The 20,439-nt window shown below is 37.1% G+C and overlaps 2 protein-coding genes across 2 annotated transcripts in view; one reads left to right on the top strand and one right to left on the bottom strand.

Moving 5' to 3' along the window:
- The window catches only part of usp11 (ubiquitin specific peptidase 11), a 43,783-nt gene extending 39,071 nt beyond the window's left edge, over positions 1–4,712 (top strand). Inside the window, 3 exon segments of the mRNA XM_056464046.1 lie at positions 1,787–1,902; positions 1,997–2,085; positions 3,520–4,712. Of these exon segments, the coding sequence (XP_056320021.1) occupies positions 1,787–1,902; positions 1,997–2,085; positions 3,520–3,684 (370 nt within the window). The 3' untranslated portion in view covers positions 3,685–4,712.
- Positions 4,713–6,962: 2,250 nt separating this feature from the next.
- zgc:86609 (ER membrane protein complex subunit 3-like) lies at positions 6,963–20,136 on the bottom strand. Its single transcript, XM_056464047.1, has 8 exons — positions 19,788–20,136; positions 18,742–18,799; positions 18,551–18,644; positions 18,368–18,472; positions 12,571–12,652; positions 12,414–12,493; positions 10,884–10,966; positions 6,963–7,986 (listed from the first exon to the last, which is right to left on the bottom strand). Exons 1-8 carry the CDS (start codon positions 19,949–19,951, stop codon positions 7,888–7,890), a joined length of 765 nt encoding a protein of 254 aa, XP_056320022.1. The 5' UTR covers positions 19,952–20,136; the 3' UTR covers positions 6,963–7,887.
- Between the last annotated feature and the right edge of the window lie 303 nt (positions 20,137–20,439).

Genomic DNA, 20,439 nt, shown 5'->3' with positions numbered 1-20,439 from the left:
TTTATTTCTTTCTTTATTTTTATTTTTTTTTGCTTGATTTTTCCTCTTTTTTTTAAATTGTATTTAATATTTTTCTATAACAAATACATTTCAGTGTACTTGTTTTTGGACCGTTATCGCAAGTTATTTTGTTAGATTAGCTTCAGATTTGGCTTCAGTACTGACTAATCTAATGTATATAATAAATATAATAGTGTAGAGCTTCCTATTAAAAATCTGAATTTAAAAGAGATTTGTAAGGGGTGTCAGAATTTTTAGCCTCCTGTTTATTTTTCCCCATATTTCTGTTTAACAGAGGGCAGATTTTTTCAGTTTTGATGACATCATCACATACAGGACAAGCAGCTGCCTTTGTGTTTACATCATTAACATCTGCCAAACTCATAATAAGCATGCTTTTCTGCACCTACAGTTGAAGTCAGAATTATTAGCCCCCCTGAATTATTTTACTTATTTTTTTCCCAATATCTGCCTAACGGAGAGATTTCTAAACATAATAGTTTTAATAACTCACTTCTAATAACTGATTTATTTTATCTTTGCCATGATGACAGTAAATAATAGTTGACTAGATATTTTTCAAGACATTTCTATACAGCTTAAAGTGACATTTAAAGACTTAACTAGGTTAATTAGGTTAACTAGGCAGGTTAGGGTAATTAGACAAGTAAAAAGACAAGTTATTGTATAAAGATGGTTTGTTCTGTAGACCAGTGTTTCCCAACCCTGTTCCTGGAGGCACACCAACAGTTCATGTTTTAGATGTCTCCCTCATCTGACCCATTAACTTCAGGTTTTGTAGTCTCTTCTAATGCAGAGTTTCCCAACCCTGTCCCTTAAGGCACGCCAACAGTCCACATTTTCATCCTCTCCCTAATCAAACACACCAGAAACAACTCATCAGAACATTAGAAGAGACTCCAAAACCTGAAGTTAATGGGTCAGATGAGGGAGACATTTAAAACATGAACTGTTGGTGTGCCTCCAGGAACAGGGTTGGGAAACACTGCTGTAGACAGTCAAAACATACATAGCTTAAAGGGGCTAATAATTTTGACCTTAAAATAGTGTTTAAAAAATTAAGAACTGCTTTTATTCTGGTCGAAATAAAACAAATAAGACTTTCTCCAGAAGAAAAAAACATTATCAGACATACTGTGAAAATTTCCTTGCTCAATTAAACATAATTTGGTAAATTTTTAAAAAGGAAAGAAATTCAAAGTGGAGCTAATAATTCTGACTTCAACTGTATATATGCTGAGCACTGTAAATGGTTACTAAAAGTACAACTGAAATCAAAACTAACCATATGATTTTGTTAGCTCACATTGCTAGTTTTGTGGTGAACAATTAATCTGTGCTTGTCATTAAGAAATAAACGGTGTGCCCTTGTAATCTGTAATTGAAATCTAAAAGTGCACTTTCTGTTTGTTTTCGGTTAAATTCTCAGATCGCGTCTGTCTGAGGTATTGGGCGTGGCTAACATAATTAACCACGCCTCCCTAGCTGTCAGTTTTGACCACAAACAGAAATGGTGAGGAGGAGGTGTCTGTTAGGTTGTAAAAGTCTGAAACCCTCTTCCTGGTAGTTCTGAATGAAATTCCTACGTTACTACATCCAATCAGCTCGCAGTAGAAAAAATAAGCCACGCCCACTGTTTTCTAATTTAGTATTCTGTTTTTCTATGAACTACATCACAATATGAAAAAAAAATGGTTGCAACTTCTGGTTCATGCGGACTTTAAAACTAAAGTGTTACCTAATTTTTTTCATTCTCTGTCTGCAGGGATTTGGATTTCTCAGGTTTGCTCTTAAAGAAGACGGTGAATAGTACTGAACCTCCCTGTCCATATGACCTGATCTCTGTGTCCAACCACTACGGCGGACTCCGAGACGGACACTGTATGAATCACAGCTCTTAGCGTTCATTTCAAAACAGCATGCCAAAAATGATTCACTATATTGGTCACTCATTATTTTCGTTTTTCTCTTCCAGATACTAGTTATGCCCGGAACAAGGACAACGGCCAGTGGTATTACTTTGACGACAGCAAGGTGACCTATGCAAGAGAAGAACAAATTGTGGTGAGATTAATAACCCTTTCTGTGCTTTGAGTTGTCAACATGGAGAAAATGAATTTTGATTTCGTCTCGCTGTGCATGATTCATCACCCCAAGCTCTCAGAAACAAAATCAAATGTTTGTTTTTCCTCGAAACGAAATACGTTTCTCAGCCTGTGAAATGACTTGATGTCACATGGGTCCAAAAAAAGGTAGAACTGTATAAAGTCATGTCTTTTAGTAGGAAAGGGTCTTATCATTGTACTAGAGTTGGTTAATTCTACATAATAGACTCATGGTGGCTGTCAGATTATTATCATATCCTGTCCAGCCACATTTGAGGGACTGATTAATAATATTATTTTTAAAAATACAATTCAGAAGTTACATTTATTGTACTTAAAGGGCACCTATGATGTCTTCCACTTCCACAAATCCACTTTTGTTAGCTGTTTGGACAGAGCTGTGTGTAGGTATAGTGTGTCCAGTCATATTAGAGTGATATAAACCAAACAAGTTTTTACAATTTCCTGATGTTAAAATAAGACTCAAATCCCAGTGATTTTGAGGCCCACCGCAACGTGATGTAGAAGTGCAGTTTTCCACCCACTGAATTGATTGACAGATGCCATGTCTCCATAATAACATGTATACACGGGTCCACGGAACATTTTTTGCAAAGAAACTAGAATTAAAACATATATTACAACTCTCTGTGATCAGCTACTCCTTAATAATTAGTTTAAAACATTTTATAAAACAGAAAATTTTAAAATAAAGACAGTATAATCGCTAATTCTTAACCGCTATAATCACCACGGCCACATGGTGTCAGTGAACGCACATATGTACTGCAAACAGCATTTGTGTGTGCCCCATCGTTTGAGAAAGGCTTGAATAAACCTTTCCACAAATACATTAAATAAACCTTATTTCAGCTTCATCTGTCTAGATCACTGACGGCTGTTTATCTGACGCACGTTGGAGCAGTGGGCGGGGAGAAGCAGCTCATTTAGATTTTGTTCAGCTGTGAGAAATAGAGGCCATTTCTAATATATCGATTCGAGGTGTTGGTTAGGACAAAAACTCATTTTAATATGGAAAATATTCAATATATATAGTGTGCTGTTGCTTTTTTGAGAACACGATATAAATCACTTGCTCGTGTCCTCAATCGGGCAACCTGTGCATGCGTTTGTCTTGATCCAGGAGTGCAATACCTAGTTCAACCACTGGGTGTAAAACTTAAACTGTACCTTTAATGCACCGTGAGTTAACGAACTAACAATGAACAACTGTATTTATTAACATAAACAAATACTGTAATAAATGAATTGTTCATCGTTTGTTTATGTTAGTAAAGACATGAACTAATTCATCCTTATTGTGTGAAGTGTGACCATATTTCACATTACCGTATTTTTGAAGCATTTTTCGATATCTCTGTATTTTCTGTAGACAAGCGCCGCCTACCTCCTGTTCTACCAGCGCCAAGACAAGATCCGTCAGCCCAGCGTCCCTATGCCCGTGCCCTGCTCCTCCCAGCCTGAGAACCACATCTCCTCCCAGACCAATGACAGCGCAGACGGAGCCTCGGCCTGCGTCAGCATGGAGACGGACTGATCTCTGCTGCTTCCCTGCTTCACTTCATTCTTTCTAGCTCTTATCACTTCCATCTAATCTCCAGTAACTTGAACCTCTGACTCCCACAGAGTCCACTCTCTCTCTGTGTCTCTCTCAGGCTGGTGCTCGAGCATCACGGGATTTCTTCATGAAACGGGTTTGGCTGGTTGCGGCGGCGGATTGCACTGATTTATCTGCATCGCTTCAGCGAGGATGAATGGGAATTTGGAGGTTTGCGGTTCTTCATCACCCACACGTTTTTGATTTCGTTTAATTATTTTTCTTCTAAGCTTGCGTTTTTCTGAGCTGCTGTCCACACTGGGGGATGTTTGAGCGTAGAACCGACCAGTGAAGCCGCCGCATGCTGGTTAGCATCACGAATATTTGCAGGAGTGGTGTTTCTCATATCAGGGATGTCATGATCAGAAATCTTTCGGATTTCTGAGATCTTGTTGAAAACAAACTAACAAAATAAAATGGTGGGTGGAGGTTAACGAATAGAATCACTATCTGTCCACTCACTCGTGAACTATTTATTTTCATAATCAGCAGATGCTAACGATTATAAGTCTCATGAGCGGCTTCTAAAGATCTTCCAGTTTTATTTTCATTCATTTCTCGTGATATTTCTTTGCGTTTGGGAAAACCCCCTCGGTTGCAGGACACAAACGGAGGCCTGTTTTCCTGTGAGAATGACTTCTCTCGTATTTTTATTTGTAAAAAGTCTGGAAAACACATAGTACATTTTTTTTCCCAGACTAATTGCGTGCAATTTATTACGAACTCTACAAACTCGTAAGCAATGACAATATTTCAGCAAAGTGCTTTCTGGATAGAGCTCTTGACTTGATTTTTAAGGCACCTCTTTGTACAGTATTTTTGTATTGTAAGAATAAATGTTGGATCACTTTGGATCAAACGCTGGGAAACTGGGGCAAGCTTTCATTTTATTTTGTTAATAAGAGTCAATATATATATAATTGTATTACAGCTCTTTTGATATGAATAAATAATGACCAATATGTCAAGGTTTAGGCTTCCATTTACCTTGTTTTACCTCTGAATAAAAGGATGCGTAGATCCTTTTTGTTTTTGTGGTGCGATGGGAAAGTGCATATTGACATTTTCAGCTGTTTACGATGTTGTAATTTTGCACACTGCATCGAGATCGTACAGAAAATGCTTTTTCATTTTGCATTTCCTGTTAAGTGACTGCTCCTCGGATGATAATGAATGCTGTTTTTTTTTTTTTTATCTCAGAATGACAGATATACACTCATCGGCCTCTTTATTAGGTACATCTGTCCAACTGCTTGTTAATGCAAACTTCTAATCAGCCAATCACATGGCAGCAACTCAATGCATTTAGGCATGTGAACTTGGTCAAGATGATCTGCTGCAGTTCAAACCGAGCATCAGAATGGGGAAGAAAGGTGATTTTTGAATGAGGCATTGGTTGTTGGTGCCAGACGGGCTGGTCTGAGTATTTCAGAAACTGCTGATCTACTGGGATTTTCACACACAACCATCTCTAGGGTGTACAGAGAATGGTCAGAAAAAGGGAAAATATCCAGTGAGCGGCAGTTCTGTGGGCACAAATGCTTTGTTGATGCCAAAGGTCAGAGGAGAATGGCCAGACTGGTTCCAGCTGATAGAAAGGCAACAATAACTTAGATAACCACTTGTTACAACCGAGGTATGCAGAAGAGCATCTCTGAATGCACAACATGTCCAATCTTGAGGCAGATGGGCTACAGCAGCAGAAGACCACACCGGGTGCCACTCCTGTCAGCTAAGAACAAGAAACTGAGGCTACAATTCACACAGTCTCACCAAAATTAGAAAATAGAAGATTAGAAAAATGTTACCTGGTCTGATGAGTCTCGATTTCTGCTGCGACATTCAGTTGGTAGGGTCAGAATTTAGCGTCAGCAACATGAAAGCATGGATCCATCCTGCCTTGTATCAACGGTTCAGGCTGGTGGTGATTTCGGTATAATGGTGTGAGGGATATTTTCTTGCCACACTTTGGGCCCATTATTACCAATTGAGCATTGTGTCAACGTCACAGCCTACCTGAGTATTGTTGCTGATCATGTCCATCCCTTTATGACCACAGTGTACTCATCTTCTGATGGCTACTTCCAGCAGGATGTCGCGCCCTGTCATAAAGCACGAATCATCAGACTGGTTTCTTGAGGATGACAATGAGTTCACTGTGCTCAGATGGCCTCCACAGTCACCAGATCTCAATCCAATAGAGGTACTTTTGGGATGTGGTGGAACTGGAGATTTGCATCATGGATGTGCAGCCGACAAATCTACATGATCCTATCATGTCAATATGGACCAAAATCTCTGAGGAATATTTCCAGTACCTTGTTGAATTTATGCCATAAATGATTAAGGCAGTTCTGAAGGCAAAAGTGGGTCCAACCCGGCACTAGTAAGGTATACCTAATAAAGTGGCCAGTGAGTGTATATGACAATGTAAGACAGGAGCACTAAAACCTACAGTAAAGTATAATATCTAACACAGAGGAATCTCTCAAAACCTTTCTAGAAACAAAAAATTTGGCTGTTTTCACGACGTACCGTAAATTTAAAACGTATTTTCGCCTCAAAGTAAAAACCTCAGATTCAACTAATATACGGTAAATATAAAACGACAATGTTCTTGACAGATTTGAGAGATTCACATGAACTGGTGTGAAGTTTCTCATAGTGGGCATTTTCATTTGAAACTAGTTTTATTTCACAACTACAGTCTTCCATTTTTGTACGTGGTTTATTATTATTAATGCGGCGATCCTGTTTCACTTTAACGGTTTCATAGTGATCGATCGCCTTCGCACTAGCATTGATTACTCACATATTTTGCTAGTGCTGGAAACGACAGCTCTAAAAAGTCACATACAGTCTCATTTATTTTAAAATCAGATATTTATTAAAGCTACTGTGTGCTTATTACAATGAAATCCATTTTAAAACCATCAGCTGTGTATAAATGTTAGAACAGTTCAATTTTGAAAGCTACAAGTTTATTTTGCAAGCCCGTTTTTAACAGTATATCAACCCCAGTCACTGCATTGTGGAGGCATTTTCTGTATAGGAATTAAACATAAATAAGTCATGAAATAAAAGCTTATTTGAAGTTTGAGTACGCAGTGTTTTCTCCACCTCCAGCATGAGAACGTGATCATATCTTGTGTGATTCATAAATCGTCCTCCGGCTTTATCATTTCCCATCATCTCATTCAAACAGAGACACGAGCAAATTGATTTCCTCTTCACCTGAGGGTTCAATATAATGTTTATTATATTAATACATCTCTCGAACACAGAGGACGAAATAACATCTGCTCTACAATCATTTTACTGCTATAATATCTCAGTGTTTGAAACAAAGGCTAGTCATTAAGAAACCGCTATAAAAATCGACCGCTAAAGAGAAAATGCTGTATAGAAACAGTTTCAATAAAGTTGAAATCCTAAAGGCACTTAACTTCTCAGACAGTGTTTCTCAACCATGTTCCTGGAGGACCACCAGCTCTGCACATTTTCCATGTCTCATTAACCGAACACGCCTGATTCAGATCATCAGCTCGTTAGCAGAGGCTGAAAGACCTGTAATGAGTATGACAGACAAAAGTGACATCCAAAACATGCAGTGCTGGTGGTCCTCCAGGAATGTGGTTGAGAAACACTGTCCTAAAACATGTTTTCAGTGCATCAGTTCACACATAAATATAATACTAAGACATAAAACATGAGAACTTCTGTATGTTAATACCTTTGGCAGTAATTTTGGATCTTCACTGTGCTTTTATTTCATTTCAATTCTTCAAGACATTCATGTGGGTGTTAAAGGGATAGTTCACCCAAATGTGAAAATCTGTCATCGTAATTTTGGAAACCGGGGATCATTGACTATCCTAGTATTTGATTTACCAATTATGGATATCAATGGTTACAGGTTTTCTACATTCTTCAAAAAATAAGGGTTAATTATGACAGAATTTGTTTCAGAATTGGGGGGGGGGGTAAGGGGGGTAAGGGGGAACTGTCCCTTTAAGACGTTCAAAATCACCCTAAACGCCATCAAGATCATTCCAGTATTCGTCAAGTACCAGCATATGAATCATGTTAATCAATCACTGGTTCATATCATATCAGATGTTTGATTTTTACTGTGGTTTTTAGTTAGAGTTCTCTGAAGTTCAGATCCTGACACATGAGTTCCTCCTCAACGTTCTCCAGGGCCCATTTATGCTCCACGATCTCCAGGGCTTCCCACTCGCTCTGTTACACCGACAGAGGAAGATCAAGAGCAGTGTGAACATCTGGCTAAATATCTGATCCACAGGTGAAATTCAACAACATGCATTAGGGTGAGTAAGTGATCATGTTATTTCTCTCTCTTTAAGGTGTGTTTGTTATGATTGTGTTTTTTTTGTTTAAAAGTTGCTCCTCTATCATTAAAATAAAAACAAATAATAATTTCATCACAGAGACACAGAGCTCTTTTCTCTCAGTGTCTGATACTGTTGGTTTAAATATCATTTCTTTTTAATCCCCGCCTTCAAAGAGCATCCTCTGCTCCAATTGGTCAGATGTTTTGTCTCTGTCTGTTCTCATTGGTTGAGCACTTACTGTGCTTCTCTATAAACCAAATTTCAATAACCATATCTACATTCTTAATCTGAAGCATTTCTTAGCACTTTTTGCTGAATCAAATTATGTATGAAACAATGTGTATTTGCTTTTACAGTACAGAAAATTCCATCATCTTAGTATGTCAGTGACATAAACCAAATTTGAAGTATTTGAAGGTCATATTACACATTGTTTACTAAATTGCCATTATTTCCATCAGCCTGTGTTAAAGCAGATTTTGAAATTTGCAATAGAAAAAATAGAAACACCAAATTTTGATAAACAAAATCTCTTAATTCGCAAAAAAACATTTTAATGTTTGTTTGAAGTGGTTTTGAACTTGTAGAAAAGGGTTAATGTAAATAATGGGAAATTAAAATGCACTTGCTGACTGATGTTGTGAACATTACATACACCCACGTGACCAATCAGCTCCATTATGCTTGTTTTGTTTACTGTTGGTCACTAGGTTACCAATTCTACAGTAAGCCACTCTTAATAACTTGATGGAAACACACCTAAAGCTGCGGTCACAGGAGTTTGAGCATGCGAAATTCTGTTGTACGGCGCTGCGAAAATAGGCAGCATTAAACAAGATAATTAGACAAACTCAAGTGATGCGATTTCACAGGTCGAAGTTCACCAAGCTTGAACTTGGCACTGCAGCGAACTGCGAAACTTGACGCACGACCTTTCGTTTCCGGTCTGACTCATTCACGTGCGTATGAATGAAAGTCTATGGGGAGAAAAGTCCAGTGTGACCCCAGCTTAATTCGCAATGACTTTATTTCTATAGTCCTTTTTACAATGTAGATTCTGTCAAAGCAGCTTAATGTAGATGAAGTTCTAGTTATTTGAAACTGCTTCAGTTCAGTTGTCCCTGTTAGTAACAATAATAGATTTTATTTATAATCCGCCTTTCTTCGAGTCAAGGTGCTACAACAGTACAAACAATCAAAGAAGAATATAAAACATCACATAACATCAAAACCTAGAGCCACATTAGTAAAAACAATAAAAGATTATAAAACATCACAATTACATCATTACAAGATCATCGACCTAGAAAGCGACACTAAAAAATAACTTAAGAGATTTATTATAACAGTCAAGAGATGAAGTATTCCTAATGGCAGCAGGCTGAGAATTCCATAATTTAGAAGAAACATACCAAAACAACCTTTCCCCCCCATAGTTTTAAGTTTACAGTGTGGTCGGTCTAATGTCAGAGAATTATCGGAGTGGAGGGGCCAAGACGGCATAGACACTGAAACCAAAATTTGAATATACTGAAGTTCTAGGTCAAAGATCCTGAAGTTGGGCTGGGTGATAATTCGATAACCATAATTATCATGATATACATTTTAGATAAAACGATAATGACAGTTCGATAAATGTTCGATAATATTTATTATGCGTAACGCTGCACAGGCATTTTGCAGCCTGCCCTTCTGGGTGACACACGCAGTAAACGTGTACAGCCATACAGCTTTAGTTGCACTTGGAGGAGTAAGAAAGAAAATTAGGTAAAAAATATCACAGTCATTGTGTCACTATGTCACTAGGCTTCAGTAGTCTGGAGTTACACTTTTCCCTATTCAAAACTATACGAGTGACATGTCTTATGTATTCTATAGTCTTTGACTAGTCCCAAACTAAGCAAGCCCGTGGCAAAACAAACTTCACAAATTGACGAAATTATAGAACAAAACAAAACAAACAGATACACCTGTTTGTGAAACTCAAGGCTCAAATTTGCTACAAACCAATGTGGGTTTATGTAGGACACAAGAGCCGTTGGGAATCGACTCTTCCTTTAACTCCATTTTCATGCACTTTAATCTATGAAAATTTGCAGACGCTTTCTATTGACAAGCCGCTACATTACACACAACATGAAATGCAATATCCAAAAAATCATAATGGGGCACAGTAAATATGAAAGAATTTGTTACTGTTTAGTTTAGGTCACAATTCATGGTATTAACAAACCATTAACTAACACAACTAGCCTAATAAACTACTAACTATCTGTTTATTAATAGTTAGTAAGGTAGAAGTTGGATTTAGGTTAAGATCAGAAATGCAGAATAAGATCATTCTTCATAACCACTAATGAACAGTTAATATCGTGATAATAGGCAGGTTATAAGCCAGTAGTTACTAGCATATATTGTGACCTAAAGTGTCACTGAATTTGTAAATGATTTCTATTGTGCATTTGAACTACGTGGACTTACTTCACCAAACACAATCTGCAGGTTTCACAGCCATCCTAAGATTGAGGTTTTAAAATTAAAGCGATCGTGTTTCTACATCGGGGGCTGCTGTTGCATGCATGGTGTAGGTGATGAAAAAAAGTTAACCTTAACTGAATTACTCCTCCATGAATAAAATCTGATACGTACAAACTCCCAAGCATAACTCACTGATGCAAGGTTTAGTAGGTGCATGAATTCATAGTCCTATGTAAAGCACGCAGAGAGAAATATTTGCATCACATATAAATACAAAAGCATTATATAAACATAAATACTGCTCACCTTAAATGCTTTATTAGGATCAGGGGGCATCGCCATCGCAGCCCCCGTCATCTGATCCTGCATAATTCTGGACTGATCTGCAGCTGAAAATAAACAAGAGGAAGAAAAGCCATCAGGACTGAAATTACATTTAGGTATTAATTAGGTAGATCTCATATGGGTCAAAGATGAGGCGTCTCAGTTTACCGTCTAAATGAAATTGAATTCAATCAGAAATCAAGTGATTTTATAGACATAAAATGCATAGAAGATGCAAGCGTCTACTTTAATGTTTCATATACATTTTGTGAAAATAATGTGCCAAAAACATGGGTGAATAATGTGTCATTACTTCTGTAATCTGTCATTCAGTATAACACATTTAAAAGGTAAACATTGAAGAATATACTCATTCACAGCTGCATTTATTAAAATATATAAAAGAATAAGTCATCATACTAAGTTTTAATACACTTTTAGTGGGCGTTCAATTAAACCGTGCACATTTTAAAGAATAATTCAAAGCTTATATCACACTTCTTTGATTTGACTAAAACTTTTTTCTTTGACCCATACAGTATACACTACCTGACAAAAATCTTGTCACCTATCCAAGTTTTAGGAACAACAAATAATAACTTGACTTCTAGTTGATCATTTGGTGCCAGAAGTGGCTTATATGAAAGGCAAAGGTCTCTAGATTACGCTTATTTTACCAAAATAAAATATGATGATGCCTTGATTTATTTAATTAGCACAGTAAGGTCTGACTTTGCTTAGACAAAAGTCTTGTCACTTAATAGAAATAATGTACAGTATAGAATATAAAGTCATGCTGCAGTGGAAAAAGAATGAATATTGTGTATGACTCCCATGAGCTTGGAGGACTGCATCCATACATCTCTGCAATGACTCAAATCACTGATTAATAAAGTCATCTGGAATGGCAAAGAAAGCGTTCTTGCAGGACTCCCAGAGTTCATCAAGATTCTTTGGATTCATCTTCAATGCCTCCTCCATCTTACCCCAGGCATGCTCAATAATGTTCATGTCTGGTGATTGGACTGGTCAATCCTGGAGCACCTTGACCTTCTTTGCTTTCAGGAACTTTGATGTGGAGGCTGAAGTATGAGAAGGAGCGCTATCCTGCTGAAGAATTTGTCCTCTCCTGTGTTTTGTAATGTAATGGGCAGCACAAATATCTGATTCCTCAGGCTGTTGATGTTGCCATCCACTCTGGAGATCTCTCGCACACCCCCATACTGAATGTAACCCCAAACCATGATTTTTCCTTCACTAAACTTGACTGATTTCTGTCAGAATCTTGGGTCCATGCGGGTTCCAATAGGTCTTCTGCAGTATTTGTGATGATTGGGATGCAGTTCAACAGTTGATTCATGGGAAAAATCTACCTTCTGCCACTTCCAAATGATCAACTAGAAGTCAAGTTATTATTTGTTGCTCTTACATCTGGGATTAATGACAAGACTTCTGTTAGGTAGTGTATAATAGAATAAATCTAACTAGAATTCATACACAAAACTAACTGACCATTGTCTTGTCCAAGGATGAGGGTGTACATGCTTCTGAGCCCGAACACATTGAGAAAATACCATGAAGCTGAACTGACCCTGTAAGAGGAATGGAGTTTATTCTGGGTTTTCAGCATCTGGCAACAAATCAAAAACCTCACACGTCAGTACTGTACCATGATGCATCCAGAGAGACCAGCTCGATTCCTCTCTGCAACATGGGCTTGAATCTCAGAGTCAGAGGAAATGGAACTTTAGCTGAAAGGAAAACAAGTGGGACAACATTACAGTAAACAGATCAGTTCAGCTCTTAAGTTTGGAATCATTGAAGAGGTTTAAAAGTCCTGTGAAATTAAAATAAAGCTCGGTATGTTAGATTTAAGGATGTTTATAAGCTAGTGTGCTCCAAAACAGTGATAACATTTGCATTTAGAAGGTATAAACTTGATATAAACATTCAAAGCTTGCAGTTTATCACTTCCACGTCACCTCATACTTCAATTTCACATCAAATCTTCTGACCAATCAAATGCTCTCTAGTTTCTAACATGCCCTGCCCCCTTCAAGACGCTTCTTATTGGCTTTTCATTTGATGCACTTGAGCTCAACCACTCTCACTGGCAGAGCTGTGATAAAAATTAAACGCTACTGATGTTTTATTTTTTTATAAAGGGGAGGAGCTACTTTGTCCCGCCCTCTCTTCATGCTTCAGTTGAGATTACGTCAAATTTCGAGTACAAAATGCATACATCAAAGCACTTCACGGGACCTTTAATATAATTCTCAGTTGTCCCAAGAATGTGTTTCAGTTTAAACTACAGCATGGATCATATAGAGCCATAAATGGTGCAATAAAAATTCTGTGTCCCTTTAAATGCAAATGAGCAGCTGCTTCCTGAGGAGGGAGGAGCCTTTACAGCTTGTGCATTGGTTACTCGTACAACAGGGTATATGCAGGAATCCTAAAGGTAATTTCAATACCTTTTGATGACTTTTTAAAGACCTTCTCAGAATATTTTAAAGACCTCATCAAGTCACTTCAATTTCTAATCAGTATCAAACCTTTAACTTAATAAACAGTTGTAGTTAAACAAATCAATGGAGCATAACCGTGCAACAGAACTCAGATAAGCTCGGAAGAAACAAAGCTTGAAATAATAAATTACGCGGGTGTTTTCAGGGACAGGCTTCAGCCACTGTTTAAACTCGTCTTTCTCCAACCAGGAGTACGCAAGCTTACTCTTTCCCATTTTCCCATCTGTTTCGCTACATGTGGAGAGCATCACATCACCTTCCCACGTTTGTCGCAAATTACGTGACATCACCCGGACAGAGGAGCTTGGACGGCCGCAATTGGCCCGAACCAATCATGTGGATCGAGCACGCAGTTGTTAATATTAGGAGGAAAATCAATATATTTATGCTTTTTTTGGAGTCAAACACTTTGGACAACACTTGAACAAAATTTAAGATCTCGTAAAAATGTGATTAAGACTTTTTAATCCCTTTGAAAGGGCCTTAATTTTCTTGTAACTGATTTATCAACTTTTAATACTTTTTAAGACCCCACGGACACCCTGGGCCTGTACCAGAGGCCTGTAGCAGAAATCCGGTTTGGGTTTTTACCCAGGTATGTTTGCATTTATTTTGAGCAAAAACTGAGTTTTCAGGCTTAAGAAGGTTGGTTGGTTGGTTTTGTAACTACAAACTACATGACTAACCTGCTTTAGAGTGAGTTTTATTCAGGGTTACAATGGGTGGCCAAGCTACTCCTAGTCACCTAGTATCTTTTTTTTGCTCAAAAATAAGCCTTTCTTTTGTTGATAATAGTTTGTTACATGAATTATAATTATTTCTACTTATATTTGAATTGTATATTCAAATAGTTTTAAATTGTCAATTAAAATTAATAATGGCTTTGAATTAAAAACTGACATTTAAAGATTCACATATAAATTTGCTTTAATCTGTAAAGCTTTTAAAATCACTGTCTTTTGAGTTGTTGTTGAACCTACATTATTAAAATCCGTTGATTTTCATTAATTGTACATAATATAATATGCTTTAAGTTGCCTTCTCAAACTATTTCTGCATCAGAAGTGTTTAGTTCTGCCTTGTAAATGTGTTTAAATTCATCATATCTATGATTTAGGTGTTTAACAGAGACGTGATTTTTGACGACTCTCTTCTGAGAAATCATTAAAACTGATTTCTGTGGTCAAGAATTAACCACTGTCTGCACAATAGCTCAGTGTTTTTCAAACTTTTAGGCCACACGCCCCCCCCCAAGTTTGTCCAATTTCACTCGCATGAAACATAAATATACAGCTTACCTGATTCAGTGTGATGGCTGAGCCTTTTTTTGTGAGGACAACATGTTAATCTGTGGTCTGATTGCTGACACGACTAACCGCAAATCATCTTCCGCTGTCAATAAGCATGACCCATAGCATACTTGCTTTTGTACATACAGAGCATGCTGCTTAGCAAACCCAAGATCGCAGAGTCCTGACGATGCGGTTGAGTCGAACATTGAGTATGTTTACATGGGCAACAATACTTTAATACGATTTTAATATGATTAAAACAATACTCTGATTAAGAGTCACCATGTAAACCGATTTTTGATTACCTTAATCTGATTAAAAAGTCATAACTGAACTAAACAGAAATGGAATAAGGTCAGAGTATGCATATTAGTGGCATTATTACAGTAAACACAGCAATCAAACTATTACCGTCATGTAGGACTTTTCACCGCATTTTGTGACAAGATCCACACACGCAGCTGTCCGTAAAGGACACAAAGCAAACACACACACACCACGAAATGCGGATGGTTTAAGTTCCATTCGACATGTGGTATCAATAAAAGCAACACTCTTCCACCAGTCCTTCATATTCGCGTCTAATACCCCAGTTTGTCACGGGGGCATGAATGAAATGTTCATGAGTGAAAGCTGAACTGCCGAACTGCAGTTAAAGTCGAGCAATTGAGAATAAAACACCCAAAATTACATGAGACTCTGACGCAACATTCATAAAGCACTTCACGTAATCATATTATTGTCTTATACAGATTAAGGCAAATAACTATTACTGATGTCCATGTAAACATGGTCAGTGGTGTCTTTAAAGTAAGTGAAAGATTTAGATTGGCATCCTACTGATTTGATTCAGAAGGGTACTTTTTGTCAGAGGGCTCACCGGTTTGACCTTCATTCATTCACCGTCATTCGTTTTAAAAAGCACCCGGTCCGTTTTTATATATTATACTGGAATGCATTAACTCTGCAGGTGCCTGATAGTTAGCTGTGGAGCTAACATTAATCATATTATTCCCTCTAGTAAACGCATAAAAATTATCATCATAATTTACTCAACTGCACGCCTCAATGTCTCGCACCCCACAGTTTGAAAACCTCTGCAATAGCCCAATGGTTAGCGCGCTGACATATGGTGCAGTAGCACTTCAGGGCGTCCCGAGTTCGAATCCATGTTCGAGCACATTTCCTGACCCTACCCCGTCTCTCTCCCACTTCACTTCCTGTCTATAATACTGTCCTATCTACTTAATAAAGGCAAAAAGGCCAAAAATAAATCTTTTTAAAAAAAATAGAAGTGTTCACTAAGGTTAAGCCCAGAGTTGACAGACAATGTTTATGTACATCAAGCGTTGTGGAAACTCTTAAGCTGATCTTAGCCAGGTTGGATTTGTTAACAAACAGTGCTCAGCATAACTGAGTACACCCCATTTTGAAAATGAATACCTTTATACAATTCTCAGTGAATATAGGCAATGTATTTAGGTGCATTTGAACAAAACAGATTTATTAAACAGAAATATTAATTAAAATAATATTTTAGTCCCCAAACATATTTAGAAATTGAAAGATAATACAATTACATTCAAGCCAAATATTGCAAAACAATTACAACCTACAAAATTTCAACTAAATTTTTTAATGTTTTTGCTTCTCTTGATTTTTCCTCATTTTTAAAAATTTGTATTTAATATTTTTCTAGAACATATACATTTGGGTGTACTAGTTTTTGGACCGTTATCCTTATTTCATTATACTGTTAAGTTATTTTGTTAGATAAGCTCCAGATTTGGCTTCAGTACTGACTAATCTAAATGCACTAATATAATATTTTAAAGCTTCCTAATAAAAATATGAATTTAAAAGAGAGATTTGTGAGGGGTGTACTTGTATACAGTATGCTGAGCACTGGAACACTCTGCAACCCAGAGTTTCTTCAACTTATTTTGTGCAACAGGCATCAGTTGAGGTCACTTTCATTTTTGGGTAAACTATGCTTTAAAGTACAATCTGAGTTTTCCACTAGTAATAATAACTATTTGGTGGTGTTCAACTCAAAAAATATGATTATCCAAAATTACTTGACTGCATTAATATATTCCCTTTCATATAATATGTCAAATACACACACATTTACTACAAAAACATGTTGGCAATGTCTATGAATCTAAAGGAACAGTGTGTCATTTAGCCATGTTTAGCCATAAGCTGTGCTGAACAAACCTGAATGTAATCCCACTATGATCAGCACCCACCTGATGCCTGCCTTTCAGAAAATGAGTTATGAATGTACTGGCCAAGCGTTACATCACCCAATTGAAATTCATGAGCCGGCTGCTAAGGTTTAGAATGACACTCTCCGTTTTCCAGATCTTTACAAATTACTGTTTAAGGAGCTAAAAGGACATTTTACCCAAAACTAAAATTTCTGTCATCATTTACTCACCCTTCACTTTCTCATCCTATTTAAGTTTCTTTCTTCAGTTCAACACAAAAGATTTTTTTTTAAATGCTGGTTGCTAGGACCCATTGACGTCCATAGTATTTTTTTCCTATTATGGAAGTCAATGGGTGCCAGCAACCAGCATTCTTCAAAATATCTTCTTTTATATTTCAACAGAAGAAAGAAACTCATAATGAGACAGGGAGAGTAAATTGAGGTAATTTTCATCTTTGGGTGAACTGTCCCTTTAAGACCACATTAGGTACACCTTACTAGTACCGGGTTGGACCCCCTTTTGCCTTCAGAACTGCCTCAATTCTTTGTGGCATAAGTTCAACAAGGTACTGGAAATATTCCTCAGAGATTTTGGTCCATATTGACATGATAGCATCACACAGTGGCTGCAGATTTGTCGGCTGCACATCCATGATGCGAATCTCCCGTTCCACCACATCCTAAAGGTGCTCTATTTAATTCAGATATGGTAACTACGGAGGCCATATGAGCACAGTGAACTCATTGTCATCTTCAAGAAACCAGTCTGAGATGATTTGCGCTTTATGACATGGAGCGTTATCCTGCTGGAAGTAGCCATCAGAAGATGGGTACACTGTGGTCATAAAAGGATGGACATGTTCAGCAACAGTACTCAGGTAGGCTGATGCTCAATTGGTACTAATGGGCTCAAAGTGTGCCAAGAAAATATCCTGAGCACCATTGGAACCAGCCTGAACCAGTTTGGCTATTCACGCTTTTATGTTGTTGACACCAAATTCTGACCCTACCATCGGAATGTCTCAGCAGAAATCGAGACTCATCAGACCAGGCAACGTTTTTCCAATCTTCTCTTGTCCAATCTCCTCTTGTTCACCCGGTGTGGTCTTCTGCTGCTGTAGTCCATCTGCCTCAAGGTTGAACGTGCTGTGTGTTAAGATGCTCTTCTGCACACCTCAGTTGTAACGAGTGGTTATTTGAGTTACTGTTGCCTTTCTATCAGCCTGGACCAGTCTGGCCATTCTCCTATGGCATCAACAAGGCATTGGCAACAATTTGATGCTCTGTTTGTACTGCTGCAGATCGTCTTGACCATGTCTACATGCCTAAATGCATTGAGTTGCTGCTGAAATTTGCATTAACAAGCAGTTGGACAGGTGTACTTAATAAAGTGGCCACTGAGTTGTTTTGGCAAATAACAAAAGCCCTTACTTGTGAGGAAACCAGAAAAGGCCCAGTTGATCCATCCTCCAATCAGAATCATGGGCAGCACGTTGGTCAGATTCCCTTTCATCATGTCGGTCAGCATGCTGGGATCTGTGATGGCAGATGTCATGATGAAGCATAGCAGGTTGTATATTTTATTTCATTTTAGGATGTTAGATTGGCACTTACCTGTCATGGGGTTTTTGGGCGTCACCTTTCTTTTGACCTTCTTGAAGAATCCAGTCTCAGGGTTGTTGAAGTAATGTTTTCTCATGGCAAATGACTGAAATGGGACAGCGATCATTGGTCGGCAACACATGAAGTGAATAAACATAGTTTGACAAGTAGTGTCATTCATAATAAACTACAATAATTAATACCTGTTTAGGAAGATACTTTCCGTTTTCTCTTAATATGCGACTGCGCAGCAAAACTTGGCTGTAAAGTAACAATTAAATTAATACATTTAATTTATAAATTTAATTTATATAATCAGAGGTGTCTTAAACACCTCTGATTATAAGATTATGTAAATGTACACATAGTTAAGGCAAAAAAATGTTGTTTTCTTTTCAACCATCAAAACAGTAAGAGTGTAATATAGCTTTAAAACAATGTGTGCTGTTAAACTTTAATTTTAAGTCATTGTCATCCAAAAGTACTGGCTATAATCATTCATTTTATACATATTATTCATGTAACGAAGGTTCCTGTAACTAAAAAAAGTCCTGTCAGGCATGTTTAAAACAAGAATCATTTGATGGCATTATTGAAAGATCAGTGCAGCCCAATATTAAATTAATTTACTGTTTCTATATTTTGTAAAAATCTGACTATAATTATTAATTTTTATACTTAATATTCATGTAATGAAGGTTCCTATAACTAAAACAAAAGTCCTGTCAGGCATGTTTAAAACAAGAATCATTTGATGGCATTATTGAAAGATCAGTGCAGACCAAAATTAAATTAATTTACTGTTTCTATATTTGTAAAAATCTGACTATAATTATTAATTTTTATACTTATTATTCATGTAACGAAGGTTCCTAAAACTAAAACAAAAGTCCTGTCAGGCATATTTAGAACAAGAATCATTTGATAGCAGTATTGAAAGATCAGTTCAGCCCCAAAATTAAATTAATTTGTTGTTTTCATATTTTGTAATGTGGATGATCTGAAAATATCTGATGGTCAGCTTTTGTCAAAATTCTGAATTTTGGATTTTCCATAACTAATTATACATGTTTGTGTGTTCATATGCAGGGGATTTGTATGCAATATTTCTAGTGTCAAAATTACCCAAATCAAAACTGATTTTAATTCTGAACTTAAGAGATTGATTAATGTTGTTTCAGAACTTCAGATGGTGATTAATGTTATTTAATGTATCGGTTTATGTCTAAACACCTGTATTGATTCTCACCTGTCAGCCACCTGCTGCAGATCCACTTTCTTCTCATTATGGATCAGTTTAGTGATGTAATGCCGCAAAACACCGACGAAGAATGTGATGAAGACTATGGGCAAAACAACCCAAAGGCGAATACTGGAGTCTAACAGCAGCTCTGGACCTGCCATTTCTATCATGACTGAAATCGAACTATAAACAATGACACTTCCTAAGTTGTTTTAAAATAAATATTCAGTTCTGTAATTAATACTACGATGAAAAGTCAAACGGTGGTCAAACTACTTAACTTTTAGGCGCATTTCTGTATGAACATGCGCCATTTGAGCAGCTGCTGTATGACCTTTGAACTAGTAGCGATTCAAACACGAGTCGTTTTGATGAGTCGGATCTTTTAAATGAATTGTTCGAATCGTCTCACACACCGGTTTATTCAGGAGTTGAACACTCTTTGAACCGAGTCTATTTTGTACCGAGTCACTTTAAAACTTGACAGTTTTATTCGCACACATGGTAAATAGAGATATTTAAAAAAATTGAGCATATATAACTTTGGAGCATGTAATGTATCACGTGGTGAAATTAAAAAAAGGTTTTTTTTTTTCATTAAAAAACACGTTTGAATACGTTTTTGAATGAGAAAGAATGAGTCAGAGGTTGCGTTAAC

The sequence above is a fragment of the Danio aesculapii genome, chromosome 8 (assembly GCF_903798145.1).
Source record: "Danio aesculapii chromosome 8, fDanAes4.1, whole genome shotgun sequence".
Classification (NCBI taxonomy): domain Eukaryota; kingdom Metazoa; phylum Chordata; class Actinopteri; order Cypriniformes; family Danionidae; genus Danio; species Danio aesculapii.
The sequence above is the reverse complement of the archived record's forward strand: the minus strand, read 5'-3'. Positions and strand labels throughout refer to the sequence as shown.

Coding starts and splice junctions, on each gene's coding strand:
- zgc:86609 (XM_056464047.1), bottom strand. CDS start 19,951: ATGATAGAAATGGCAGGTCCAGAGCTGCTGTTAGACTCCAGTATTCGC. Junction 18,645..18,741: donor GAAAGTATCTTCCTAAACAG/GTATTAATTATT, acceptor GTCCCATTTCAG/TCATTTGCCATGAGAAAACA. Junction 10,967..12,413: donor CATCCTTGGACAAGACAATG/GTCAGTTAGTTT, acceptor GTTTATTTTCAG/CTGCAGATCAGTCCAGAATT.